Source organism: Morchella sextelata (assembly GCF_020137385.1).
Source record: "Morchella sextelata strain SCLS chromosome Unknown scls_3, whole genome shotgun sequence".
NCBI classification, from domain to species: Eukaryota; Fungi; Ascomycota; class Pezizomycetes; order Pezizales; family Morchellaceae; genus Morchella; species Morchella sextelata.
In genome coordinates, this window is record NW_025408618.1 from 2,922,864 (window position 1) to 2,950,851 (window position 27,988).

Here is a 27,988-nt window from a genome sequence, read left to right on the forward strand (position 1 = left end):
CTCGCTTATGTCTCGAGGACCCAGTCTACTAATAATACAGAATACACTCGGGGCATGCCCGAGACCCTGAAAAACAACCAAGAATATTTAACTCCTAAGTCCGTAACCCAAACTCCTAAAGCCGCTGAAACCCCTCAACCTATTTATCCACTCTAATGCACGTTTCCCTGTCGATGTTTCTTCTCCATCGGCCGTCTGGTGGATAATCGTCAGCGTCGGCTATTCAGAGGTCTCGGACGGCAAGGCTACCTACTCAGGCCTCTTCCCACATCGCTTTCCCACATAGCAGAGTCCTCTCATGCCCACAGGTACTGCCGATAGGTACTCGGTCGGCTGGCAGCTTGCGCCGATTCGCTCCGAGCGGTCCGATCTTCGATCCGATTGATTCCAACTGTCCCTCATATATCCACCGGTACCAAAACACTCCCCTCCGGTGGTTTGACGCTCCGGGGGTTATTATTGGGGTCGAAAACGTGTTTTTTAACTAGGAAAACCGCAACTCCGCATTTGGTCGCATATTGATCGCACCGCACCTCGTGGATGCGAACCGGAGTTGATAGTGGTGTTGCCATTAGTATTAGAGGGTATTGGGGTATCTACTAGCCTTTCTCTCACTCCCGTAAATACTTGGCATGCCCGTAACAGCTTACCCCCCTTCCAGGGTGTCACGTCTCGGGACATCTTCTGACAGACTATGGTTCCAGTAAACCTGCTCCACATATCACCCGCGGTGTCTGTGGAGGGGAAGGACTTAGCCCCGTGGGGTATCTCTATAGTCTCAGGCGTTGGTCCTTCACGGCCTTGGGGTTCCTTCGATGAAAGTCACGGACTAGATCGAGTACGTCCTTGTTCATCACGTCCATGACTTGGTAAGTGCAATCACTCATCGAATAGCCCCGCCATTTCACCAGGTATTCCACTAATCCTCTTCTGCTCTTCCGGCTTCCCACAATACTTTCCACTTCGTACAGCACCTCTCCTTCCTTATCGACCTCTTCGGGAGTTGGGGGACGTTGTTCTCGGCCTGGAATACTGCTCTGTCGATACCGTTCCAAGAGTTCAATATGGAACACGTTATGAATTTTGACTTGTGGTGGCAGTTCCAATTCACAGGCTCGTTTTCCAGCTAGTCGGATGATTTTGAACGGGCCTAGTTTCTTATGATCGAGTTTCTTGGTTGAGCGACGTGTCTTGATATTGGTCGCATTGAGCATAACCATGTCTCCCACCTTGAAGTTAGGCGGTTCGTCCCTTTTCCGATCATAGTATTTCCCCATCTTCTCCCTGGTGTCTGTTAAGCGAGCGAGAGCAGAATCATGAACTCCTCGGATGAAGTGAGCGTACAGGTCACTGGTTGGGTTGACCACTTCGGCTTCCGTCGGCCAGATGGTTCTTGGGTTATAACCGTAATTGGTATAGAACGGAGATTGACCCGTGGCGGTGGTAACCGAGTTGTTGTAAGCATACTCCGCCAACGGGAGTAGCTCTGCCCAATCATCTTGCTCGTAATTACAGAACGCTCGTAGGTAATGCTCGAGGGTTTGGTTGACTCGCTCTGTTTGCCCATCGGTCTGAGGGTGGAAAGCCGTACTCATTCTTATCCTCACGTCCAACAATTCCATAAGGGATGCCCAAAAGCTTGAAGTAAACTTGGCGTCCCTGTCGGAAACTATATCAAGAGGCAGCCCATGGAGTCGCCAGATTTGACCGAGGAATATCTTCGCTAGATCCTGCGCGGTCGTTTCTGCTACTAGGGGGATGAAGTGCGACATCTTCGAGAACCTATCGACTACTACCCAGATTTGGTTGTATCCCTTTGATTCCGGTAACTGCACGACGAAGTCCATTGATATCGATTGCCAGACAGAATGTGGCGTGGACAGTGGTAGAAGCGCGCCGTATTTCTTATGGCGGCTGGGTTTGTTGCGCTGGCACTCGTCACATGACCGAACGTAATCATCAATCTACTCGTTCATTTTTGGCCAATAGAAGTTGCGCGTAATAAGTTCCAAAGTTTTGTCTTGTCCAAAGTGTCCTGCCACCTTCGAATCGTGTTCTGCCTGTGCGATTCGGATCTTGATACGGTCGTCTGCCGGAATATAGAGTCGGTTCTTATAGAAGAGTAGCCCGTCTTTCTCAGCGATATCCTTCAATTCCCCCAGCTTCTCCCCTTGCTCAACTCTCTCTTTCATTCCTACCCATGTCGGGTCTCCCGATGCCGCCTGCCTGACATGATCAAGAAAGTTCTTAGACCAGTCAGTCACTCCCTTGGAGGCAAGCGACACCGCTGATACCACAAACTCTTCCTCCGCCAACTGCCCGGGCTTAAAGAACCTGTCTATCGGCTGTTTCCCAAGCGTGCCTCCCCCTTCAGGACGGTACTCCGGCCGTCGCGATAGTGCATCTGCCTTCCCATTTTTGGTTCCCGGGCGGTAAATAATCTTGAAGTCAAATTCCGCCAAAGATTCAGCCCACCTTGCCTGTCGTCGGTTAAGAACCTTGGTTGTTGAAAAATATTCCAAGTTCTTGTGATCCGTATATACGAGAACCGTTCGGCTAGGTCCTTCGAGGTAGTGACGCCATTGCTTAAAGGCTGACACAATTCCCAACATCTCCTTATCCCAGACGTCGTAGTTGAGTTCCGCTGGGTTAAGTTTTCGAGAATAGAAGGCAACAGGGTGAGTCTTTCCGTCAATAACCTGGGATAGAATTGCGGCGATAGCAAAATCACTTGCGTCCGTTTCCACGATAGTCTGGCGATCTGGAGAGAAGTGTACCAAGATCGGCGCAGACGTAAACAGGGTTTTGAGTTTTTCGAAGGCTGCTTGGGCCGTCATAGACCAGACAAAGTTCTTAGCATCACCCCTAAGACAATCGGTAATGGGTTTACAGACCCCGGAGAAATTGTGGATAAACCTTCTGTAGAAGTTGGCAAAGCCCATGAAGATCTGTACTTCCTTAACGCTACGCGGGGCTTGCCAATTCGTAACAGACATGACCTTATCCAGCGCCATGGTGACGCCTGCTGGGGCAAGGATGTATCCGAGAAACTCGATTTCAGTGAGCTCGAAGAACGATTTCTTCGGGTTGGCGACCAGGTTGTATTCTTGTAGCCTACTAAGGACTTTGCCGACCAACTCTCTGTGCTCCTCCCGAGACTTGCTATATATTAGGATATCATCAAGGTATACTACTACACCTTGATCCAAGAATTCCCTCAGCGCATCATTCATCATGTTCTGGAAGGTCGCCGGCGCATTTGCCAGCCCAAAAGGCATGACGAGGTACTCAAAATGTCCATACCGCGTACGGAAGGCTGTCTTCCACTCGTCACCGTCTTTGATCCTAATGAGGTTGTAACCTTCTTTCAGGTCAATCTTCGAGAAGATAACCGCGCCTGCTACTCGATCTCGCAGCTCGTCCATAAGTGGTAGAGGATACCTATTCTTAATGGACACGCGGTTAAGTCCACGGTAGTCAACGCAAAGTCGCAGACTACCGTCCTTCTTCTTCACAAATAGGATTGGGGCTCCTGCTGGGGATTTGCTGGGCCTAATCTTTCCCAGTCGCAACATTTTGTCCAGGTACTCCCGAAGCACCTTCAGCTCGACTTCGGATAGGGAGTAAACGGGTCCCCATGGCGGCTGCTTTCCTGGTTCAAGATCTATCGCATGGTCGTAAGATCCATGCGGTGGTAATTTATCTGCTTCCGATGGTAGGAAGACTTTAAGGAACCCATGGAGCCAAGAGGGGAGAGTCTCGCGGAGGTTGACCGATTCATCTTCCAAGAGACAGATGCTACCGATGAATTGGGCTTCCGGATCATCCAGTACACCCTGGTCCATTTCTATTTGAGGTTCCTTGTCAGTGAAGCATCGACTCTTACAGTTAACACCATCATAGGAAACTTCCCCATTTGCCCCTATAACCGGCTTATGTTCTTTCAACCACCAGTTCGGTAATATTGCATCGATGCCAAGTGGGAGAGGGGCAATCTCGAATGACAACTGTGTTTGATGCCCCCTTGACATTATAATTAATGGTTGTGTAAAGGCGTGTCCCGTGCCCTTCATGACTTCTCCCGTAAATCCAAATACCCGGGCCGGGACGTCTCGTTTCACCTTCGGGACCTCAAAACTATCAACAAAAACAGCAGACAAAACAGGACCAGTTGCACCAGTATCCAATAACACCTTACAAGGTAAACATTTTTCCGCAAAACAAAGGAACTGATTAACGATAGGTCGAGGACCATGAATAGGTTCCTCCAAAATTTTCTGTTTTTTCTCCGGTTGGGACGCTCTCCCTTCCTGCCTTTTTCTTTTCATATTTTTTTTGTTGTTTTCCGTCAGTGATAACATAGCAATCTGGGGATACTCCTGACCTGACTCATCAGAGTCCCCTTTTAAAAATCCTCGTCGAAATCCATCTCAGATTCCGATCCGCGTTCTCGCACAAACGCTTGCCCACTGGTGTACTCCGCAGCAGCCGTCGCAGCCGGTTTCCTAGCACGGTGCCTCATTCGCTTTCTCTGAGGTTGGGGTTCCGGTGGTTCCATATCGTGGTCGCCATCGTCATCGCGGGTACGCTTTCTGGAGAAAGAGGAGATAGATGCACTGCTGTTAGCATCTGAACGACACCACTTCCAAAGATGACCCTTTCGGCCACATCGCACACAGGCTCCATTGGTCTTTCGCTGTTCTCGGACCGGCTGTGGAACTCCTTTGGTGGCTTCGTCGTAGTCGTGGTATATCGGCTTATTCCCCGACTTGTTCTTGCTAGTGCTCTTCTTATCTTGCCCTTTTTCTTTCTCCTCAGTCTGAGCCCTCCCCTTGATCTTAAACCCCTTCTCCTTGTGCCGCGAGTTCCCACCATTATTCGTCTCCCTTCCTCTCGACTCCGCTTTCCCCAACATCTTCATCTGCCCTTGATAAGCCTCATGAGCCTTGCCGGCTCGTTCCAGCTGTTGGATGTACTTGGAGTCGTAATCGGTTGGATCGAAGCGTGAGTGGCGCTCCCGGATTTCATTTGGTAGCTGTTACGGGCATGCCAAGCATTTACGGGAGTGAGAGAAAGGCTAGTAGATACCCCAATACCCTCTGTATGCTAATATCAACTCTTGACCACACTCGCGGAGTGTGGTGCGACCAAATTACGACCAAAAAACCCAGAGTCATATAAAACACGTTTTCGACCCCAATAATAACCCCCGGAGCGTCAAACCGCCGGAGGGGAGTGTTTTGGTACCGGTGGATATATGAGGGACAGCTGGAATCAATCGGATCGAAGATCGGACCGCTCGGAGCAAATCGGCGCAAGCTGCCAGCCGACCGAGTACCTATCGGCGGTACCTGTGGGCATGAGAGGACTCTGCTATGTGGGAAAGCGATGTGGGAAGAGGCCTGAGTAGGTAGCCTTGTCGTCCGAGACCTCCGAATAGCCGACGCTGACGATTATCCACCAGACGGCCGATGGAGAAGAAACATCGACAGGGAAACGTGCATTAGAGTGGATAAATAGGTTGAGGGGTTTCAGCGGGTTTAGGAGTTTGGGTTACGGACTTAGGAGTTAAATGTTCTTGGTTGTTTTTCAGGGTCTCGGGCAGGCCCCGAGTGTATGCTGTATTATTAGAAGACTGGGTCCTCGAGACATAAGCGAGGGATATAAATACTGTGTCATTCACTGACTAGCCAAACCATCATCGGCGAAATCAGAGTCTTAACAATATAAATCGTTGATACGCGAGTTACAACTTTATTTGACTATACTTTTGGAATTACTTTATTCTATTGTGACTTCGAACTCTACCTGAACTATTACGTCGAAGACGGTCGAACATTACACGCTAACTCTAGTGAATCTTTGTTGATAACGTAGCTCGCGGGGCCCGTATCGGATCAAGGAGAATTATACTCGACGTTGACTGAAGAGACCTTGGAGACTTCTACCTTTGTAGCTGTTAGCCGAACTCTGAGCTCTGCGTAGTGTACTCTTGTGGTCTGGTACGCATCCCTCACAGTATATTGTTACTCACAAGTTCACTTGGAGTAACGAAGTCACCTCAAAGAAAAGAACTATCATCGTTATCCCCTATCACAATGACTACCCGAAGGGATAATTACTTCATAGATACCTCAGCCGCAACTGAGGAGGCCGGAGGAGAAGATTCTATGGTGATATCAAGGGCTGCTAGCCCAGACCCCCTAGTGACGGGAGGACCCTCTACAACAACTAGGCAATCGAGTAAACGCTCTGCTCAAGCCCAGTTCGTGAGGAATATGCAGGAGTTTTTGGATACCCATGAGGCACAAATGAGGTATCTTGGTGCAGCTGGACAGGCCGTTTGGCAGCAGCTACAAAACCTCCAGGAACAAGTCCAAGGAAGTGGGCAAATTCTGGACAAGAAGGTACGGCAAGAAGCCATTGCCCAAAAACAACATCTGGAATCGCTCTTTGAGCTCGTCGCCAGTGTCCAACAAGTACACGAAGCTGCACGAGCCGCCGACCACAAGGTGCTGGAGCAAAGTCATCTACAAACCCAGAACCAGTTACAGGAGGCGGAGCGACAACTGAGGATGGTAAGAGAAGAGCGAGAGCAGGAAAAAGGGGAGCAACGAGCTTGGTTTGCGGAATTCAAGCGGTCCGATGCGGAAAGAAACCAACGGATAGCCGAGATGGAGGAACTACTGCGACAACATCTGTCAGTAGCACCTTCCGTGGCAAGTGCTCCCTTAGATCCTAATGCACCCCGAACGGTTCCTGTTGGCAATGGCAAGAAACCCGAAAATGCTGGCCCAGTAGGAGGAAACGCTGGTCCAGTAGGAGGGAATGGAGGCAGGCAACCGGAGGATGCCGGCCCAGTGCAGGGCAATAATGGCAGAGGACCGGTGGGAGCTGCTCCAGTTGGCGGGAATGGTGGGAATCAACCTCCACAAAACCCACCAAGAGGAAACGTTGGGGGAGACCCAGAACCTTCCGACGACGATGACGACGATAACAGTGAATGGTCGCACGGTCGGAAGAATTGGAGAAGGAACCGAGGCGGGAACCGGAATTCGGCGCCGCCTGAAGACGATGATATGGTAGATTCGCTTGCCAAAATACCCTTCGAGTTCGATAATGCCAGGAAGCATAACCTGCGGCATTGGCTCATGGAATGCGAGATCTACTTTGAGCAGAAGCCCAAGAAGTTCCGAACGGACAGGAACAAGGTACTGTTCGCTGGAACGTATACGTGTGGGTTGGCAAAGGAATGGTTCATGGAATACATCGAGACCAAGATGCTAGGACCGGCAGCCGCGGACTACGCCACTTGGACTCGGTTCCGTCAGGAGATTAGGAAACGCTTCTTAAGTACTCAGGAGGCTATGGAAAACGCGATGAAGATGCAGCAGTTTAAGTACTCTGCTAACATCGGAGACTACCTGACAAGAATGGAGATCATGAACCAGCATGCTCAGATGAAAGGAGCATCCTATCGCGCCGCCTTGCTCCAAGGACTACCAAATGAAATCCGGGAGCGCCACTCACGCTTCGATCCAACTGAGGACGACTCCGAGTACATCCAACAGTTGGAACGAGCCGGTAAGGCTCATGAGGCCTATCAAGAGCAAATGAAGATGTTGGGGAAAGCGGAGTCGAGAGGAAGGGAGACGAATAATGGTGGGAACTCGCGGCAAAAGGAGAAGGGGTTTAAGATCAAGGGGAGGGCTCAGACCGAGGAGAAAGAGAAAGGGCAAGATAAGAAGAGCACCAGCAAGAACAAGTCGGGGAATAAGCCAATATACCACGACTACGACGAAGCCACCAAAGGAGTTCCACAGCCGGTCCGAGAACAGCGAAAGACCGATGGAGCCTGTGTGCGATGTGGCCGAAAGGGTCATCTTTGGAAGTGGTGTCGTTCAGATGCTAACAGCAGCGCATCTATCTCCTCCTTCTCCCGAAAGCGTACCCGCGATGACGATGGCGACCACGATATGGAACCACCGGAACCCCAACCTCAGAGAAAGCGAATGAGGCACCGTGCTAAGAAGCCGGCTGCGACGGCTGCTGCGGAGTACACCAGTGGGCAAGCGTTTGTGCGAGAACGCGGATCGGAATCTGAAATGGATTTCGACGAGGATTTTTAAAAGGGGACTCTGATGAGTCAGGTCAGGAGTATCCCCAGATTGCTATGTTATCACTGACGGAAAACAATAAAAAAAATATGAAAAGAAAAAGGCAGGAAGGGAGAGCGTCCCATCCGGAGAAAAAACAGAAAATTTTGGAGGAACCTATTCACGGTCCTCGACCTATCATTAATCAGTTCCTTTGTTTTGCGAAAAAATGTTTACCTTGTAAGGTGTTGTTGGATACTGGTGCAACTGGTCCTGTTTTGTCTGCTGTTTTTGTTGATAGTTTTGAGGTCCCGAAGGTGAAACGAGACGTCCCGGCCCGGGTATTTGGATTTACGGGAGAAGTTATGAAGGGCACGGGACACGCCTTTACACAACCATTAATTATAATGTCAAGGGGGCACCAAACACAGTTGTCATTCGAGATCGCCCCTCTCCCACTTGGCATCGACGCGATACTACCGAACTGGTGGTTGAAAGAACATAAGCCGGTTATAGGGGCAAATGGGGAAGTTTCCTACGAGGGTGAGAACTGTAAGAGTCGTTGCTTCACTGACAAGGAACCTCAAATAGAAATGGACGAGGGTGTACTGGATGATCCGGAGGCCCAATTCATCGGTAGCATCTGCCTCTTGGAAGATGAATCGGTTAACCTCCGCGAAACTCTTCCCTCTTGGCTCCATGGGTTCCTTAAAGTCTTCCTACCATCGGAAGCCGACAAACTGCCACCGCATCGATCTTACGACCATGCGATAGATCTCGAACCAGGGAAGCAGCCACCATGGGGACCCGTTTACTCCCTATCCGAAGTCGAACTGAAGGTGCTTCGGGAGTACCTGGACAAAATGTTACGATTGGGAAAGATTAGGCCAAGCAAATCCCCTGCAGGAGCCCCAATCCTATTTGTGAAGAAGAAGGACGGTAGTCTGCGACTTTGCGTTGACTACCGTGGACTTAACCGAGTGTCCATTAAGAATAGGTATCCTCTACCACTTATGGACGAGCTGCGAGATCGAGTAGCAGGCGCGGTTATCTTCTCGAAGATTGACCTGAAAGAAGGTTACAACCTCATTAGGATCAAAGACGGTGACGAGTGGAAGACAGCCTTCCGTACGCGGTATGGACATTTTGAGTACCTCGTCATGCCTTTTGGGCTGGCAAATGCGCCGGCGACCTTCCAGAACATGATGAATGATGCGCTGAGGGAATTCTTGGATCAAGGTGTAGTAGTATACCTTGATGATATCCTAATATATAGCAAGTCTCGAGAGGAGCACAGGGAGTTGGTCGGCAAAGTCCTTAGTAGGCTACAAGAATACAATCTGGTCGCCAACCCGAAGAAATCGTTCTTCGAGCTCACTGAAATCGAGTTCCTCGGATACATCCTTGCCCCAGCAGGCGTCACCATGGCACTGGATAAGGTTATGTCTGTTACGAATTGGCAAGCCCCGCGTAGCGTTAAGGAAGTACAGATCTTCATGGGCTTTGCCAACTTCTACAGAAGGTTTATCCACAATTTCTCCGGGGTCTGTAAACCCATTACCGATTGTCTCAGGGGTGATGCTAAAAACTTTGTCTGGTCTATGACGGCCCAAGCAGCCTTCGAAAAACTCAAAACCCTGTTTACGTCTGCGCCGATCTTGGTACACTTCTCTCCAGATCGCCAGACTATCGTGGAAACGGACGCAAGTGATTTTACTATCGCCGCAATTCTATCCCAGGTTATTGACGGAAAGACTCACCCTGTTGCCTTTTATTCTCGAAAACTTAACCCAGCGGAACTCAACTACGACGTCTGGGATAAGGAGATGCTAGGAATTGTGTCAGCCTTCAAGCAATGGCGTCACTACCTCGAAGGACCTAGCCGAACGGTTCTCGTTTATACGGATCATAAGAACTTGGAATATTTCTCAACAACCAAGGTTCTTAACCGACGACAGGCAAGGTGGGCTGAGTCTTTGGCGGAATTTGACTTTAAGATTATTTACCGCCCGGGAACCAAAAATGGGAAGGCAGATGCACTATCGCGACGGCCGGAGTACCGTCCTGAAGGGGGAGGCACGCTTGGGAAACAGCCGATAGACAGGTTCTTTAAGCCCGGACAGTTGGCGGAGGAAGAGTTTGTGGTATCAGCGGTGTCGCTTGCCTCCAAGGGGGTAATTGACTGGTCGAAGAATTTTCTGGATCATGTCAGGCAGGCGGCATCGGGAGACCCGACATGGGTAGGAATGAAAGAGAGAGTTGAGCAAGGGGAGAAGCTGGGGGAATTGAAGGATATTGCCGAAAAAGACGGGCTACTCTTCTATAAGAACCGACTCTATATTCCGGCAGACGACCGCATCAAGATCCGAATTGCACAGTCAGAACACGATTCGAAGGTGGCAGGACACTTTGGACAAGACAAAACTTTGGAACTCATCACACGTAACTTCTATTGGCCAAAAATGAACGAGTGGATTGATGATTACGTTCGGTCATGTGACGAGTGCCAGCGCAACAAACCCAGCCGCCATAAGAAGTACGGTGCGCTTCTACCATTGTCCACACCACATTCCGTCTGGCAATCGATATCAATGGACTTCGTCGTGTAATTACCGGAATCGAAGGGATACAACCAAATTTGGGTAGTAGTCGATAGGTTTTCGAAGATGTCGCACTTCATTCCCCTAGTAGCAGAAACGACCGCGCAGGATTTAGCGAAGATATTCCTCGGTCAAATCTGGCGACTCCATGGGCTGCCTCTTGATATAGTTTCCGACAGGGACGCCAAGTTTACTTCAAGCTTTTGGGCATCCCTTATGGAATTATTGGACGTGAGGATAAGAATGAGTACGGCTTTCCACCCTCAGACCGATGGGCAAACAGAGCGAGTCAACCAAACCCTCGAGCATTACTTACGAGCGTTCTGCAACTACGAGCAAGATGATTGGGCAGAGCTACTCCCGTTGGCGGAGTATGCTTACAACAACTCGGTTACCACCGCCACGGGTCAATCTCCGTTTTATACCAATTACGGTTATAACCCAAGAACCAACTGGCCGACAGAAGCCGAAGTGGTCAACCCAACTAGTGATCTGTACGCTCATTTCATCCGAGGGGTTCATGATTCTGCTCTCGCTCGCTTAACAGACACCAGGGAAAAGATGGGGAAATACTATGATCGAAAAAGGGACGAACCGCCTAACTTCAAGGTGGGAGACATGGTTATGCTCAATGCGACCAATATCAAGACACGTCGCTCCACCAAGAAACTCGATCACAAGAAACTCGGCCCGTTCAAAATCATCCGACTAGCCGGGAAACGAGCCTGCGAACTGGAACTGCCGCCACAAGTCAAAATCCATAATGTGTTCCATATTGAACTCTTGGAACGGTATCGACAAAGCAGTATCCCAGGCCGAGAACAACGTCCCCCAACTCCCGAGGAGGTCGATAAGGAAGGAGAGGTGCTGTACGAAGTGGAAAGTATCGTGGGGAGCCGGAAAAGCAGAAGAGGATTAGTGGAATACCTGGTGAAATGGCGGGGCTATTCGATGAGTGACTGTACGTATCAAGTCATGGACGCTATGGATGAGGAAGTACTTGACCTTGTCCGCGACTTCCATCGAAGGAACCCCAAGGCCGTGAAGGATCAACGCCTGAGACTATAGAGGTACCCTACGGGGCTAAGTCCTTCCCCTCCACAGACACCGCGGGTGATATGTGGAGCAGGTTTACTGGAACCATAGTCTGTCAGAAGATGTCCCGAGACGTGACACCCTGGAAGGGGGGTAAGCTGTTACGGGCATGCCAAGCATTTACGGGAGTGAGAGAAAGGCTAGTAGATACCCCAATACCCTCTGTATGCTAATATCAACTCTTGACCACACTCGCGGAGTGTGGTGCGACCAAATTACGACCAAAAAACCCAGAGTCATAAAAAACACGTTTTCGACCCCAATAATAACCCCCGGAGCGTCAAACCGCCGGAGGGGAGTGTTTTGGTACCGGTGGATATATGAGGGACAGCTGGAATCAATCGGATCGAAGATCGGACCGCTCGGAGCGAATCGGCGCAAGCTGCCAGCCGACCGAGTACCTATCGGCGGTACCTGTGGGCATGAGAGGACTCTGCTATGTGGGAAAGCGATGTGGGAAGAGGCCTGAGTAGGTAGCCTTGTCGTCCGAGACCTCCGAATAGCCGACGCTGACGATTATCCACCAGACGGCCGATGGAGAAGAAACATCGACAGGGAAACGTGCATTAGAGTGGATAAATAGGTTGAGGGGTTTCAGCGGGTTTAGGAGTTTGGGTTACGGACTTAGGAGTTAAATGTTCTTGGTTGTTTTTCAGGGTCTCGGGCAGGCCCCGAGTGTATGCTGTATTATTAGAAGACTGGGTCCTCGAGACATAAGCGAGGGATATAAATACTGTGTCATTCACTGACTAGCCAAACCATCATCGGCGAAATCAGAGTCTTAACAATATAAATCGTTGATACGCGAGTTACAACTTTATTTGACTATACTTTTGGAATTACTTTATTCTATTGTGACTTCGAACTCTACCTGAACTATTACGTCGAAGACGGTCGAACATTACACGCTAACTCTAGTGAATCTTTGTTGATAACGTAGCTCGCGGGGCCCGTATCGGATCAAGGAGAATTATACTCGACGTTGACTGAAGAGACCTTGGAGACTTCTACCTTTGTAGCTGTTAGCCGAACTCTGAGCTCTGCGTAGTGTACTCTTGTGGTCTGGTACGCATCCCTCACAGTAGCCCTTGGAGCAAGGCGGCACGATAGGATGCTCCTTTCATCTGAGCGTGCTGGTTCATGATCTCCATTCTCGTCAGGTAGTCTCCGATGTTAGCAGAGTACTTAAACTACTGCATCTTCATCGCGTTCTCCATAGCCTCCTGAGTGCTTAAGAAACGTTTCCTAATCTCCTGACGGAACCGAGTCCAAGTAGCGTAGTCCGCGGCTGCCGGTCCTAGCATCTTGGTCTCGATGTATTCCATAAACCATTCCTTTGCCAACCCACACGTATACGTTCCAGCGAACAGTACCTTGTTCCTGTCCGTTCGGAACTTCTTGGGCTTCTGCTCGAAGTAGATCTCGCACTCCATGAGCCAATGCCGCAGGTTATGCTTCCTGGCATTATCGAACTCAAAGGGTATTTTGGCGAGCGAATCTACCATATCGTCGTCTTCAGGCGGCGCCGAATTCCGGTTTCCGCCTCGGTTCTTTCTCCAATTCTTCCGACCGTGCGACCATTCACTGTTATCGTCGTCATCGTCGTCGGAAGGTTCTGGGTCTCCCCCAACGTTTCCTCTTGGTGGGTTTTGTGGAGGTTGCTTTCCACCATTCCCGCCAACTGGAGCAGCTCCCACCGGTCCTCTGCCACTATTGCCCTGTACTGGGCCGGCATCCTCCGGCTGCCTACCTCCATTTCCTCCTACTGGACCAGCGTTTCCTCCTACTGGGCCAGTATTTTCGGGTTTCTTGCCATTGCCAACAGGAACCGTTCGGGGCGCATTAGGGTCTAAAGGAGCACTTGCCACAGAAGGTGCTACTGACAGATGTTGTCGCAGTAGTTCCTCCATCTCGGCTATCCGTTGGTTTCTTTCCGCATCGGACCGCTTGAATTCCGCAAACCAAGCTCGTTGCTCCCCCTTTTCCTGCTCTCGCTCTTCTCTTACCATCCTCAGTTGTCGCTCCGCCTCCTGTAACTGGTTCTGGGTTTGCAGATGACTTTGTTCCAGAACCTTGTGGTCGGCGGCTCGTGCAGCTTCATGTACTTGTTGGACACTGGAGACGAGTTCAAAGAGCGATTCCAGATGTTGCTTTTGAGCAATGGCTTCTTGCCGTACTTTCTTATCCAGGATTTGTCCACTCCCTTGGACTTGTTCCTGGAGATTTTGTAGCTGCTGCCAAACGGCCTGTCCAGCTGCACCAAGATACCTCATTTGTGCCTCATGGGTATCCAAAAACTCCTGCATATTCCTCACGAACTGGGCTTGAGCAGAGCGTTTACTCGATTGCCGAGTTGTTGTAGAGGGTCCTCCCGTAAGTAGGGGGTCTGGGCTAGCAGCCTGTTACGGGCATGCCAAGCATTTACGGGAGTGAGAGAAAGGCTAGTAGATACCCCAATACCCTTTGATACTAATGGCAATACCACTATCAACTCCGGTTCGCACCCACGAGGTGTGGTGCGATCGATATGCGACCAAATGCGGAGTTGCGGTTTTCCTAGTTAAAAAACACGTTTTCGACCCCAATAATAACCCCCGGAGCGTCAAACCGCCGGAGGGGAGTGTTTTGGTACCGGTGGATATATGAGGGACAGCTGGAATCAATCGGATCGAAGATCGGACCGCTCGGAGCGAATCGGCGCAAGCTGCCAGCCGACCGAGTACCTATCGGCGGTACCTGTGGGCATGAGAGGACTCTGCTATGTGGGAAAGCGATGTGGGAAGAGGCCTGAGTAGGTAGCCTTGTCGTCCGAGACCTCCGAATAGCCGACGCTGACGATTATCCACCAGACGGTCGATGGAGAAGAAACATCGACAGGGAAACGTGCATTAGAGTGGATAAATAGGTTGAGGGGTTTCAGCGGCTTTAGGAGTTTGGGTTACGGACTTAGGAATTAAATGTTCTTGGTTGTTTTTCAGGGTCTCGGGCATGCCCCGAGTGTATTTTGTATTATTAGTAGACGGGGTCCTCGAGACATAAGCGAGGGATATAAATACTGTGTCATTCACTGACTAGCCAAACCATCATCGGCGAAATCAGAGTCTTAACAATATAAATCGTTGATACGCGAGTTACAACTTTATTTGACTATACTTTTGGAATTACTTTACTCTATCGTGACTTCGAACTCTACCTGAACTATTACGTCGAAGACGGTCGAATTCTATACGCTAACTCTAGTGAATCTTTGTTGATAACGTAGCTCGCGGGGCCCGTATCGGATCAAGGAGAATTCTACTCGACGTTGACTGAAGAGACCTTGGAGACTTCTACCTCTGTAGCTGTTAGCCGAACTCTGAGCTCTGCGTAGTGTACTCTTGTGGTCTGGTACGCATCCCTCACAGTATATTGTTACTCACAAGTTCACTTGGAGTAACGAAGTCACCTCAAAAAGAAGAACTATCATCATTATCCCCTATTACAATGACCACCCGAAGGGATAATTATTTCATAGATGCCTCGGCCGCAACTGAGGAGGCCGGGGGGGAAGATTCTATGGTAATATCGAGGGCTGCTAGCCCAGATCCCCTACTTACAGGAGGACCCTCTACAACAACTAGGCAATCGAGTAAACGCTCTGCTCAAGCCCAGTTCGTGAGGAATATGCAGGAGTTTTTGGATACCCACGAGGCACAAATGAGGTATCTTGGTGCAGCTGGACAGGCCGTTTGGCAGCAGCTACAAAACCTCCAGGAGCAAGTCCAAGGGAGTGGACAAATGCTGGATAAGAAAGTACGGCAAGAAGCCATTGCCCAAAAACAACATCTCGAGTCGCTCTTTGAGCTCGTCACTCATGTCCAACAAATGCAAGAAACCGCACGAGCCGCCGACCACGAGGTTCTGGACCGTAACCATCGGATTACCCAGAACCAACTGTTGGAAGCGGAGCGACAGCTAAGAATGGTACGAGAAGAGCGGGAGCAGGAGAAAGGGGAACAACGGGCTATGTTTGCGCAATTCAAGCAGTCCGATGAAATAAGAAACCAACGGATAGCCGAAATGGAGGAACTACTGCGACAACACCTGTCAGTAGCACCTTCCGTGGCTAGTGCTCCCTTAGACCCTAACGCGCCCCGAACGGTTCCTGTTGGCAATGGCAAGAAACCCGAAAATGCTGGCCCAGTAGGAGGAAATGCTGGTCCCGTAGGAGGAAATGGAGGCAGGCGACCGGAGGATGCCGGCCCAGTGCATGGCAATAGTGGCAGAGGACCGGTGGAAGCTGCTCCAGTTGGTGGGAATGGTGGGAATCAACCTCCACAAAACCCACCAAGAGGAAACGTTGGGGGAGATCCAGAACCTTCCGACGACGATGACGACGATAACAGTGAATGGTCGCACGGTCGGAAGAATTGGAGAAAGAACCGAGGCGGGAACCGGAATTCGGCGCCGCCTGAAGACGATGATATGGTGGATTCGCTCGCCAAAATACCCTTTGAGTTCGATAATGCCAGGAAGCATAACCTGCGACATTGGCTCATGGAGTGCGAGATCTACTTCGAGCAGAAGCCCAAGAAGTTCCGAACGGACAGGAACAAGGTACTGTTCGCTGGAACGTATACGTGTGGGTTGGCAAAGGAATGGTTCATGGAATACATCGAGACCAAGATGCTAGGACCGGCAGCCGCGGACTACGCTACTTGGACTCGGTTCCGTCAGGAGATTAGGAAACGTTTCTTAAGCACTCAAGAGGCTATGGAGAACGCGATGAAGATGCAGCAGTTTAAGTACTCTGCTAACATCGGAGACTACCTGACGAGAATGGAGATCATGAACCAGCACGCTCAGATGAAAGGAGCATCCTATCGCGCCGCCCTGCTCCAAGGACTACCAAATGAAATCCGGGAGCGCCACTCACGCTTCGATCCAACCGATGACGACTCCGAGTACATCCAACAGTTGGAACGAGCCGGTAAGGCCCATGAGGCTTATCAAGAGCAGATGAAGATGTTGGGGAAAGCAGAGTCGAGAGGAAGGGAGTCGAATAATGGTGGGAACTCGCGGCAGAAAGAGAAGGGGTTTAAGATCAAGGGGAGGGCTCAGACTGAGGAGAAAGAAAAGGGGCAAGATAAGAAGAGCACCAGTAAGAACAAGTCGGGGAATAAGCCAATATACCACGACTACGACGAAGCCACCAAAGGAGTTCCACAGCCGGTCCGAGAACAGCGAAAGACCGATGGAGCCTGTGTGCGATGTGGCCGAAAGGGTCATCTTTGGAAATGGTGTCGTTCAGATGCTAACAGCAGTGCATCTATCTCCTCTTTCTCCCGAAAGCGTACCCGCGATGACTATGGCGACCACGATATGGAACCACCGGAACCCCAACCTCAGAGAAAGCGAATGAGGCACCGTGCTAAGAAGCCGGCTGCGACGGCTGCTGCGGAGTATACCAGTGGGCAAGCGTTTGTGCGAGAACGCGGATCGGAATCTGAGATGGATTTCGACGAGGATTTTTAAAAGGGGACTCTGATGAGTCAGGTCAGGAGTATCCCCAGATTGCTATGTTATCACTGACAGAAAACAACAACAAAAAAAATATGAAAAGAAAAAGGCAGGAAGGGAGAGCGTCCCAACCGGAGAAAAAACAGAAGATTTTGGAGGAACCTATTCACGGCCCTCGACCTATCGTTAATCAGTTCCTTTGTTTTGCGGAAAAATGTTTACCTTGTAAGGTGTTGTTGGATACTGGTGCAACTGGTCCTGTTTTGTCTGCTGTTTTTGTTGATAGTTTTGAGGTCCCGAAGGTGAAACGAGACGTCCCGGCCCGGGTATTTGGATTTACGGGAGAAGTTATGAAGGGCACGGGACACGCCTTTACACAACCATTAATTATAATGTCAAGGGGGCATCAAACACAGTTGTCATTCGAGATCGCCCCACTCCCACTTGGCATCGATGCAATATTACCGAACTGGTGGTTGAAAGAACACAAGCCGGTTATAGGGGCAAACGGGGAAGTTTCCTACGATGGCGAGAACTGCAAGAGTCGATGCTTCACTGACAAGGAACCTCAAATAGAGATGGACGAGGGTGTACTGGACGATCCGGAGGCCCAATTCATCGGTAGCATCTGTCTATTGGAAGATGAATCGGTCAACCTCCGTGAAACTCTCCCCTCCTGGCTCCATGGGTACCTTAAAGTCTTCTTACCATCAGAAGCAGACAAGTTACCACCGCATCGATCCTACGACCATGCGATAGATCTCGAACCAGGGAAGCAGCCACCATGGGGACCCGTTTACTCCCTATCCGAAGTCGAGCTGAAGGTGCTTCGGGAGTACCTGGACAAAATGTTGCGACTGGGGAAGATTAGGCCCAGCAAATCCCCAGCAGGAGCCCCAATCCTATTTGTGAAGAAGAAGGACGGAAGTCTGCGACTTTGCGTTGACTACCGTGGACTTAACCGTGTGTCCATCAAGAACAGGTATCCGTTACCGCTTATGGACGAACTGCGAGATCGAGTGGCAGGCGCGGTTATCTTCTCGAAGATTGACCTGAAGGAAGGTTACAACCTCATCAGGATCAAAGACGGCGACGAGTGGAAGACAGCATTCCGTACGCGGTACGGGCATTTTGAGTACCTCGTCATGCCTTTTGGGCTGGCAAATGCGCCGGCAACCTTCCAGAACATGATGAATGATGCGCTGAGGGAATTCTTGGATCAAGGTGTAGTAGTATACCTTGATGATATCCTAATATATAGTAAGTCTCGAGAGGAGCACAGGGAGTTGGTCGGCAAAGTCCTTAGTAGGCTACAAGAATACAACCTGGTCGCCAACCCGAAGAAATCGTTCTTCGAGCTCACTGAAATCGAGTTTCTCGGATACATCCTTGCCCCAGCAGGCGTCACCATGGCGCTGGATAAGGTCATGTCTGTTACGAATTGGCAAGCCCCGCGTAGCGTTAAGGAAGTACAGATCTTCATGGGCTTTGCCAACTTCTACAGAAGGTTTATCCACAATTTCTCCGGGGTCTGTAAACCCATTACCGATTGTCTCAGGGGTGATGCTAAGAACTTTGTCTGGTCTATGACGGCCCAAGCAGCCTTCGAAAAACTCAAAACCCTGTTTACGTCTGCGCCGATCTTGGTACACTTCTCTCCAGATCGCCAGACTATCGTGGAAACGGACGCAAGTGATTTTGCTATCGCCGCAATTCTATCCCAGGTTATTGACGGAAAGACTCACCCTGTTGCCTTCTATTCTCGAAAACTTAACCCAGCGGAACTCAACTACGACGTCTGGGATAAGGAGATGTTGGGAATTGTGTCAGCCTTCAAGCAATGGCGTCACTACCTCGAAGGACCTAGCCGAACGGTTCTCGTATATACGGATCACAAGAACTTGGAATATTTTTCAACAACCAAGGTTCTTAACCGACGACAGGCAAGGTGGGCTGAGTCTTTGGCGGAATTTGATTTCAAGATTATTTACCGCCCGGGAACCAAAAATGGGAAGGCAGATGCACTATCGCGACGGCCGGAGTACCGTCCTGAAGGGGGAGGCACGCTTGGGAAACAGCCGATAGACAGGTTCTTTAAGCCCGGACAGTTGGCGGAGGAAGAGTTTGTGGTATCAGCGGTGTCGCTTGCCTCCAAGGGGGTGATTGACTGGTCTAAGAATTTTCTGGATCATGTCAGGCAGGCGGCATCGGGAGACCCGACATGGGTAGGATTGAAAGAGAGAGTTGAGCAAGGGGAGAAGCTGGGGGAATTGAAGGATATTGCTGAGAAAGACGGGCTACTCTTCTATAAGAACCGACTCTACATCCCGGCAGACGACCGTATCAAGATCCGAATCGCACAGGCAGAACACGACTCGAAAGTGGCAGGACACTTTGGACAAGACAAGACACTGGAACTCATCACGCGTAACTTCTATTGGCCAAAAATGAACGAGTGGATTGATGACTACGTTCGGTCATGTGACGAGTGCCAGCGCAATAAACCCAGCCGCCATAAGAAATACGGTGCGCTTCTACCACTGTCCACGCCACATTCTGTCTGGCAATCGATATCAATGGACTTCGTCGTACAGTTGCCGGAATCAAAGGGATACAATCAAATCTGGGTAGTAGTCGATAGGTTCTCGAAGATGTCGCACTTCATTCCCCTAGTAGCAGAAACGACCGCGCAGGATTTAGCGAAGATATTCCTCGGTCAAATATGGCGACTCTATGGGCTGCCTCTCGATATAGTTTCCGACAGGGACGCCAAGTTTACTTCAAGTTTTTGGGCATCCCTTATGGAATTGTTGGATGTGAGGATAAGAATGAGTACGGCTTTTCACCCTCAGACCGACGGGCAAACAGAGCGAGTCAACCAAACCCTCGAGCACTACTTACGAGCGTTTTGTAACTACGAGCAAGATGATTGGGCAGAGCTACTCCCGTTGGCGGAGTATGCTTACAACAACTCGGTTACCACCGCCACGGGCCAATCTCCGTTCTATACCAATTATGGTTACAACCCAAGAACCAACTGGCCGACGGAAGCTGAAGTGGTCAACCCAACCAGTGACTTGTATGCTCACTTTATCCGAGGAGTTCATGATTCCGCTCTCGCTCGCTTAACAGACACCAGGGAGAAGATGGGGAAATACTATGATCGGAAAAGGGACGAACCGCCTAACTTCAAGGTGGGAGATATGGTTATGCTCAATGCGACCAACATCAAGACTCGTCGCTCTACTAAGAAACTCGATCATAAGAAACTCGGCCCGTTCAAAATTGTCCGACTAGCCGGTAAACGAGCGTGCGAACTGGAACTGCCACCGCAAGTCAAAATCCATAACGTGTTCCATATCGAACTCTTGGAACGGTATCGACAGAGCAGTATCCCAGGCCGAGAACAGTTTCCCCCAACTCCCGAAGAGGTCGATAAGGAAGGAGAGGTGCTGTACGAAGTGGAAAGTATCGTGGGGAGCCGGAAAAGTAGAAGAGGATTAGTGGAATACCTGGTGAAATGGCGGGGCTATTCGATGAGTGACTGTACGTATCAAGTCATGGACGCTATGGATGAGGAAGTACTTGACCTTGTCCGCGACTTCCATCGAAGGAACCCCAAGGCCGTGAAGGACCAACGCCTGAGACTATAGAGGTACCCTACGGGGCTAAGTCCTTCCCCTCCACAGACACCGCGGGTGATATGTGGAGCAGGTTTACTGGAACCATAGTCTGTCAGAAGATGTCCCGAGACGTGACACCCTGGAAGGGGGGTAAGCTGTTAAGGGCATGCCAAGCATTTACGGGAGTGAGAGAAAGGCTAGTAGATACCCCAAATCCCTCTGTACGCTAAAAGCAACTCTTGACCACACTCGCGGAGTGTGGTGCGACCAAATTACGACCAAAAACCCAGAGTCATAAAAAACACGTTTTCGACCCCAATAATAACCCCCGGAGCGTCAAACCACCGGAAGGGAGTGTTTTGGTACCGGTGGATATATGAGGGACAGCTGGAATCAATCGGATCGAAGATCGGACCGCTCGGAGCGAATCGGCGCAAGCTGCCAGCCGACCGAGTACCTATCGGCGGTACCTGTGGGCATGAGAGGACTCTGCTATGTGGGAAAGCGATGTGGGAAGAGGCCTGAGTAGGTAGCCTTGCCGTCCGAGACCTCCGAATAGCCGACACTGACGATTATCCACCAGACGGCCGATGGAGAAGAAACATCGACAGGGAAACGTGCATTAGAGTGGATAAATAGGTTGAGGGGTTTCCGCGGCTTTAGGAGTTTGGGTACGGACTTAGGAGTTAAAAGTTCTTGGTTGTTTTTCAGGGTCTCGGGCATGTCCCGAGTGTATTCTGTATTATTAGTAGATTGGGTCCTCGAGACATAAGCGAGGGATATAAATACTGTGTCATTCACTGACTAGCCTGACCATCATCGGCGAAATCAGAGTCTTAACAATATAAATCGTTGATACGCGAGTTACAACTTTATTTGAATATACTTTTGGAATTACTTTACTCTATCGTGACTTCGAACTCTACCTGAACTATTACGTCGAAGACGGTCGAATACTATACGCTAACTCTAGTGAATCTTTGTTGATAACGTAGCTCGCGGGGCCCGTATCGGATCAAGGAGAATCATACTCGACGTTGACTGAAGAGACCTTGGAGACTTCTACCTTTGTAGCTGTTAGCCGAACTCTGAGCTCTGCGTAGTGTACTCTTGTGGTCTGGTACGCATCCCTCACAATGAGGCATGAAGTCAACTCTGTCCAGGAGGAACTCCGAAAGTATGCGGAGAGAGATGAACTGGAAGCCGATGCCATGGAGATTGAGTGGACAAACCCGGCAACTCCACCAGACTTTGTTGCCGAGATACAGAAAGCCCTTGATGAAGGAAGGCTAGTGGTAGTGAGACCAGCAACTCCGGCACCAAATCCAGGCTCCAGGTCCTCGTCCAGGGCAGCCACCAGGACAATGCAGCGGAAGACCAGTCCCTTCGCAGCATTTCCGGTCAGATCCACTAGGAGAGTCGTTCCTATTGTCCAGCCAGCGGTGGGAGCATCTCCCTTACCTCCTAGCCACTTTGCAGGAATAAACCCATTCCTCGGATTAGCCGACCGATCCTTTGACTATGAGGGAGAACTCTACCCAGGTGCAGGCCGAGGACCTCCCAGCCCGCTAGCCAGGAACCCAGGAAGGTTCACCATGTCTGGGGCCGCTCAACCAGCAGCAACCTCACCACTGGCCAGCAATCTGGCGCCGGTAGCACCTGTGGCCCCTCCTGCTGCGGCCGCCGCTCCCCCTCCAGCTCAGGCGTAGGGAGGAAGTGGTGGAAATCAGAACCCTCCACCTCCAGCAGCCCGCGCTCCCGCTCCAGGAGACTCAGACAGTTCTGACAGCAAAGACTCGGAACCAGAAGGTGGTGATAGAAGAGGCTGGCGGAGATACCTTAAGAAGAAGTTGGAGAAACAACAGAAGAATCTGTTGGCAATGATGTCCCAGCAGTATCAACCTCCGGCCACCTCCGACCCTTCTACTTCCACCAGAGCTCGAGAACCAAAGGCACCACCACCTTCTAAGTTTCAGGGCAAGGCGGAGCAAGTGGAAACCTTCATCCGGCAATGTGAGAATGTGTTCTCCATTGAGAGCCTGTCATTAACCTCTGAGGAAGTCAAGATCCGATATGCAGGCAACTTGATGGAAGGCGAGGCAGCGATCCGATGGTATGAGGCATACCACAATTCAATTGATCAAGCCTCCGCCAACCGTCTTGCTGGAATGCCGGTGCAGTTGGATCAGAGATGGAAGTGTTGGGATTCCTTTGTGGATGCTTTTAGAGCTGCCTTCGGTGAAGCCATCTCTAGAGATAATGCTGTAGCCCAATGGAATACCCTCACCCACACAGCTCGAGGAGGGATAGACCTCTTTCTGAATACTATCATTCAGCTGATGTGGAAGACTGGCTATGAGGGTCAGTTGGTGGATGATAAGATTCATAATTCCCTCCTCCCGGACCTAGGCATGAGTTGGGCTCTTTTTAATCCCAAGCCAAAGTCCTTGATGGAGCGGATAGCTGCTCTAAGAGAGTGAGGGCACACCCATGAGAGGTACCAAGGGATGGCAGCTGAGAAAGCGCACCCTCGGACCAAGAAAGATCCTCCCGCCCAGAAGGACCAGCAGCCTAAGAGGAAAAGAGAAGCTGCGAGCACCTCCGGACCTCAGAAGACTCCTGGACCTAAAGACAAAGCGGTGGAACTGAAGGGTATCCCGGGGGATATTCTAGAAGAAAGAAGGAAAGCAGAAGTATGCTTGAAGGTATGACCTTCCGGTACTCCCTATTGGTAGAGTGCATAGACTGACTTGTGCAATAGTGCGGCAAGTCCAGACACAAATGGACCGATTGTTGGTCAAGAGAACCTACTGTTGTCCGAGTGGCAGCAGTGAGAGTACAAAAGCGAAAAAGAGGGAATGGCAAGTCCAGCTCTCAGAAGAAGGCTAAAGTGGCTGCTGTAGTAGCAGAGGATCCGCTTGTTGTACTCCCGGAGGTTACAGAAGATTTTGTTTTGCAGCCTGAGCAAGACTCGGACAATGAAATCCTCTGGTAGAAAAGTGTCTGTTTGAGTCTATGTTTACTAGTTTTCTTTTATATGGGGGTTTTCGGTTTCTATGTTTTCTCTTGAATAAATTATGATTGTGTTTCCGCCTATTTGATTGCTCCAAGCACTCTGAGGATGGGTTTAAGACCCGAAACAGCTGGTCTGTCAGTGCTCTACCAAAGTTATATTTGCTACCAAGACACTTCCAAACCGCTGATAAAAAGGACTACTACACAATACATCTGCTATATTACCGCTTGGGAATAGAACCAAAGGATCTCTGATCTTAGTAGTGCCCGAAGCTATTAGCTATGTTGAAAAGACAAAGAGAAACAAGTTCGGAACCCGCTGTTAAGCAAAGAAGGTTGGAACAGAGACTTCCCTCCTTACCAGTACATGGAAAAAGACCTATACTGAAGGCAGGACTGTCATGGACGGTCAAAGGAAAGGATGAAGGCGCCCAAGGGTCTTTCCTGTTTGATACCGGTTGTACAGGAGCTATCCTCAACCAGAGTTTTGTCAGGAAACATGGAATCCCCTTAGTGCGGCCGGATCAACCTCTGACGATGTTTGATGCTCAAGGAGATGTCATGATGGGAGGAGGCGAGTATTACACTCACCCGGTCCGCATGACTATGGGAGATCATAAGGAGACACTCCGATGGGAAGTGGCTATTTTGGAAGAAGGAATGACCGGTTACCTGCCAATTAGTTGGGCTAGGAAGCATAACCCGGACATCAACTGGGAACTCAACACCATGAGCTGGAGGAGTAACTACTGCAAGCAGAATTGTCTCCCAGCGGCCACCAAGATTGAACTGATCTCTCCATACCAGATGCTGGAAGAGGAAGAGACAGTTTACCAATTGGTTGGTTCAGTATGGCATGATGAGGACGGAGGTGATATCGCTGAGAAGATACACCATCTTTACCGGGAATGGGCGGATGTGTTCAGTCAAGAGAAGATTGAGGAAATGCCGCCGCATTCTCATAATGATTTGAAGATCAAACTCTTGCCTGGCACCGCTCCCCCATTTGGCCCGCTATACCCATGTTCCGCTCCAGAGTTGAAGGCCCTCCGAGAGTACCTAGACAAAGAATTGTCTTCAGGAAAGATCTCTAGATCTAACAGCACTGCTGCGGCACCCATATTGTTCATTCCTAAGAAGGATGGTACATTGCGAATTTGTGTGGATTACAGAGGTTTGAACAAGGTCACTGTCAAGGACAAGTACCCGCTGCCTCTCATGAGTGAGCTCAGAGACAGGTTGTTCAAGGCCAAGATCTTCACAAAGATAGACCTGAAGAACGGCTTCAATTTGATCAGGATAGCAGAAGGTGATGAGTGGAAAACCGCTTTCAGAACCCGCTATGGACTGTATCAGTATAATGTGATGCCATTTGGTCTATGCAATGCTCCATCCGCTTTCCAGGCAATGATCAATGATGTGCTAAAGGAACTACTGGATGAAGGAGTAGTTGTCTATATTGATGACATCCTCATCTACTCGGAGACTGAGAAAGAGCATGAGCTATTGGTCAAGAAGGTACTACAGAAGCTTAGGGAAGCTAAGCTCTGTGCCTCGATCAGTAAGACATCCTTCCATGTCCGAGAAGTAGAATACCTAGGCTATCACATCTCGGAAGAAGGAGTATCTATGTCAGAAGACAAGGTGGAGGCAGTTAAGGAATGGCCGGTCCCTGAGAATATCAAGGCAGTACAGGCATTCCTCGGATTTGCAAACTTCTATCGCCGCTTTATTGAAGGCTTCAGTAAAGTTTGCAAACCATTAACTGACCTCCTGCAAAAAGACAAGAAATGGTATTGGACGGCAGCACATGAGCAGGCCTTTGAAGAACTCAAGAGGCTGTTCACAAGCGCTCCAATCCTCCTTCATTTTGACCCTAGTAGGAGAACGGTGGTCGAGACAGATGCCAGTGATTTTGTCAAGGGAGCGGTGCTCTCTCAGTATGGGGATGATGGGAAGCTACATCCGGTGGCATTCTATTCTAAGAAGTTCTCCCCTGCTGAGATCAACTATGACATTCATGATAAGGAAATGGGAGCTATTGTAGCCTCTTTCCGGGAATGGGAACACATGCTCAAATCTTGTGAGCAAGAGATCACGGTTTTCACAGACCACAAGAACTTGGAGTATTTTAATTCTACCAAGGTTCTCACTAGGCGGCAAGCTAGATGGTCTGAGGACCTCGCCGGCTACAATTTCAAAGTTGTCTACAGACCGGGAAAAAAGAATGGCAAGACTGATGTGCTATCTAGGCGCTGGGATCACCGCCTTGGAGAGGGAGGTGAAGCTCTGCAGCCGGAGCCACAGTTCTTTTTTAGGCCAGGTCAATTGGTTTTGGATCCTGTAAAGCTAGCGGCTGTCAGGGTGAATCAATTGCAGAATACATTCTTAGAGTGCCTATATGCGGCTGCTAAAGAGGATAGTTTCTGGCAGGAACTGCACTGCTCCCTGGTTGAAAGGAAACCAAATTTGGACCAGAACTTGTCGGTCAAGAACGGTCTCATCTTCTACAAGAATAGATGGTATATACCCAAAGACAAGAAGCTTCAGATGGAAATACTGTCCGATACCCATGACTCTAAGGTGGCTGGTCATTTTGGCCAATTTAAGACACTAGAGCGGGTGAAAAACAACTTCTTTTGGGCCAACATGGATAAGGATGTTGAGGAATATGTCCGGAGCTGTGATAGCTGCCAGAGGAATAAGACCTCAAGACACAAGAAGTTTGGTATGCTCCAACCGCTGGAGATACCCTATCGGCCATGGACTTCCATCTCTATGGACTTCATTGTGGGATTACCGGAATCTAGTGGGTTTACAAAGATCTGGGTAATAGTGGACAGTTTTTCGAAGATGGCACACTACATCCCTCTTCCTACCCTCAATAAAACGGAAGATTTGGCTAAGTTGTTCTTGAAGGAAGTTTGGAGACTCCATGGTTTACCCGATGACATAGTCTCGGATAGAGATAGCAGGTTCATCTCTCACTTTTGGCAATCTCTCATGAGTCTCCTCAATGTGAAGCTGAAGATGTCCACATCTTTCCACCCCCAAACGGACGGTCAAACAGAAAGAGTTAACCAGACCCTGGAACATTACTTGAGGAGTTATTGTTCATATCAACAGGATGACTGGGCAGAACTCTTGCCTTTGGCAGAGTATGCTTATAACTCGGCGGTCTCTGAGTCTACCAAAGTATCGGCTTTTTATGCCAACTATGGATATGAACCCAGGACCAACTGGCCGGCCCCAAAGAAAGGAGTAGAATGGAACAATCCAGCGAGCAAGGTCATGATATCTCAATGGGAATCTATCTGGCAGGCTATGAACGCCAGCTTGGGTAAAACTAGGTTAAGGATGGCCCGGTGGTATGATGCTCATGCCCTGGCACCGCCTGAAATCAAGCCCGGAGATGAAGTTATGTTGGACCGGCGCAATGTGCAAACAAAGCGGCCTTTGGGAAAATTGGATCAGAAGAAGATGGGACCCTTTAAGGTCTTAGAAGCTATTGGTACCCGTGCCTACAAGCTCTCTCTTCCCCCCCAAATGGGAATCCACCCGGTCTTTCATGTCTCTCTTCTGGAACCTTACCGAGCACCGGTAGATCCTGAGAGAAGAGTTCCTGTACCGGAGCCCGAAGAGATTGAAGGAGAACAGAACTGGGTTGTCCGAGAGGTAGCTGATAGCCGGGTCAATAAGAAAAGGAGACGAGTGGAATACCTAGTGCTGTGGGAAGGTTATGAAAACGAGGATGCTACATGGGAACCTTGGGAGCATCTCAAGAAGAGTGCCGAAGAAGCCCTTCGAGATTTCCACATGAGGTATCCTAAGAAACCCAAGGACAAGCGGCTTGTTGGGGTGTAGATTTTTCTTTTGGGTTTTCATTTCCTTGCATATCACGGAGTTTCTTGTCATATAGATTGAATGGTAATAGAATGGTTATAGATCTCGGAGACCAAGATCCTGGAAGAGGGGAGTGGTGTAACGGAGCCATTTCAACTGTCTGGTGTATGAGTACACACAGGGCCCGATTACATGCTGAGAGTTATTGTTAGAAGCC

General features: G+C 49.8%; 12 protein-coding genes across 12 annotated transcripts; 8 read left to right on the top strand and 4 right to left on the bottom strand.

The window, feature by feature from the left end:
- Positions 1 to 770: 770 nt before the first annotated feature.
- Positions 771 to 1,847, bottom strand: H6S33_009592 (uncharacterized protein; the record flags this gene model as incomplete). Its single annotated transcript, XM_044841004.1, has 1 exon — positions 771 to 1,847. The coding sequence occupies one exon, from the start codon at positions 1,845 to 1,847 to the stop codon at positions 771 to 773; it is 1,077 nt and encodes a 358-aa protein (XP_044698407.1).
- Positions 1,848 to 1,964: 117 nt separating this feature from the next.
- Positions 1,965 to 4,031, bottom strand: H6S33_009593 (uncharacterized protein; the record flags this gene model as incomplete). Its single annotated transcript, XM_044841005.1, has 1 exon — positions 1,965 to 4,031. The coding sequence occupies one exon, from the start codon at positions 4,029 to 4,031 to the stop codon at positions 1,965 to 1,967; it is 2,067 nt and encodes a 688-aa protein (XP_044698408.1).
- A 374-nt stretch (positions 4,032 to 4,405) lies between these two features.
- H6S33_009594 (uncharacterized protein) lies at positions 4,406 to 4,915 on the bottom strand (the record flags this gene model as incomplete). The annotated part of the gene is made up of 1 exon (XM_044841006.1): positions 4,406 to 4,915. One exon carries the CDS (start codon positions 4,913 to 4,915, stop codon positions 4,406 to 4,408), a length of 510 nt encoding a protein of 169 aa, XP_044698409.1.
- Positions 4,916 to 6,098: 1,183 nt separating this feature from the next.
- On the top strand, positions 6,099 to 8,129 carry H6S33_009595 (uncharacterized protein; the record flags this gene model as incomplete). The annotated part of the gene is made up of 1 exon (XM_044841007.1): positions 6,099 to 8,129. One exon carries the CDS (start codon positions 6,099 to 6,101, stop codon positions 8,127 to 8,129), a length of 2,031 nt encoding a protein of 676 aa, XP_044698410.1.
- A 77-nt stretch (positions 8,130 to 8,206) lies between these two features.
- Positions 8,207 to 10,705, top strand: H6S33_009596 (uncharacterized protein; the record flags this gene model as incomplete). Its single annotated transcript, XM_044841009.1, has 1 exon — positions 8,207 to 10,705. One exon carries the CDS (start codon positions 8,207 to 8,209, stop codon positions 10,703 to 10,705), a length of 2,499 nt encoding a protein of 832 aa, XP_044698411.1.
- Positions 10,706 to 10,762: 57 nt separating this feature from the next.
- H6S33_009597 (uncharacterized protein) lies at positions 10,763 to 11,764 on the top strand (the record flags this gene model as incomplete). The annotated part of the gene is made up of 1 exon (XM_044841010.1): positions 10,763 to 11,764. The coding sequence occupies one exon, from the start codon at positions 10,763 to 10,765 to the stop codon at positions 11,762 to 11,764; it is 1,002 nt and encodes a 333-aa protein (XP_044698412.1).
- Positions 11,765 to 12,981: 1,217 nt separating this feature from the next.
- On the bottom strand, positions 12,982 to 14,097 carry H6S33_009598 (uncharacterized protein; the record flags this gene model as incomplete). The annotated part of the gene is made up of 1 exon (XM_044841011.1): positions 12,982 to 14,097. The coding sequence occupies one exon, from the start codon at positions 14,095 to 14,097 to the stop codon at positions 12,982 to 12,984; it is 1,116 nt and encodes a 371-aa protein (XP_044698413.1).
- A 1,177-nt stretch (positions 14,098 to 15,274) lies between these two features.
- H6S33_009599 (uncharacterized protein) lies at positions 15,275 to 17,305 on the top strand (the record flags this gene model as incomplete). The annotated part of the gene is made up of 1 exon (XM_044841012.1): positions 15,275 to 17,305. The coding sequence occupies one exon, from the start codon at positions 15,275 to 15,277 to the stop codon at positions 17,303 to 17,305; it is 2,031 nt and encodes a 676-aa protein (XP_044698414.1).
- A 377-nt stretch (positions 17,306 to 17,682) lies between these two features.
- Positions 17,683 to 20,943, top strand: H6S33_009600 (uncharacterized protein; the record flags this gene model as incomplete). The annotated part of the gene is made up of 1 exon (XM_044841013.1): positions 17,683 to 20,943. One exon carries the CDS (start codon positions 17,683 to 17,685, stop codon positions 20,941 to 20,943), a length of 3,261 nt encoding a protein of 1,086 aa, XP_044698415.1.
- Positions 20,944 to 22,049: 1,106 nt separating this feature from the next.
- H6S33_009601 (uncharacterized protein) lies at positions 22,050 to 23,393 on the top strand (the record flags this gene model as incomplete). The annotated part of the gene is made up of 2 exons (XM_044841014.1): positions 22,050 to 22,574; positions 22,623 to 23,393. 2 exons carry the CDS (start codon positions 22,050 to 22,052, stop codon positions 23,391 to 23,393), a joined length of 1,296 nt encoding a protein of 431 aa, XP_044698416.1.
- Positions 23,394 to 23,420: 27 nt separating this feature from the next.
- H6S33_009602 (uncharacterized protein) lies at positions 23,421 to 23,908 on the top strand (the record flags this gene model as incomplete). The annotated part of the gene is made up of 2 exons (XM_044841015.1): positions 23,421 to 23,618; positions 23,675 to 23,908. The coding sequence occupies 2 exons, from the start codon at positions 23,421 to 23,423 to the stop codon at positions 23,906 to 23,908; spliced, it is 432 nt and encodes a 143-aa protein (XP_044698417.1).
- Positions 23,909 to 24,210: 302 nt separating this feature from the next.
- On the top strand, positions 24,211 to 27,792 carry H6S33_009603 (uncharacterized protein; the record flags this gene model as incomplete). Its single annotated transcript, XM_044841016.1, has 1 exon — positions 24,211 to 27,792. The coding sequence occupies one exon, from the start codon at positions 24,211 to 24,213 to the stop codon at positions 27,790 to 27,792; it is 3,582 nt and encodes a 1,193-aa protein (XP_044698418.1).
- Between the last annotated feature and the right edge of the window lie 196 nt (positions 27,793 to 27,988).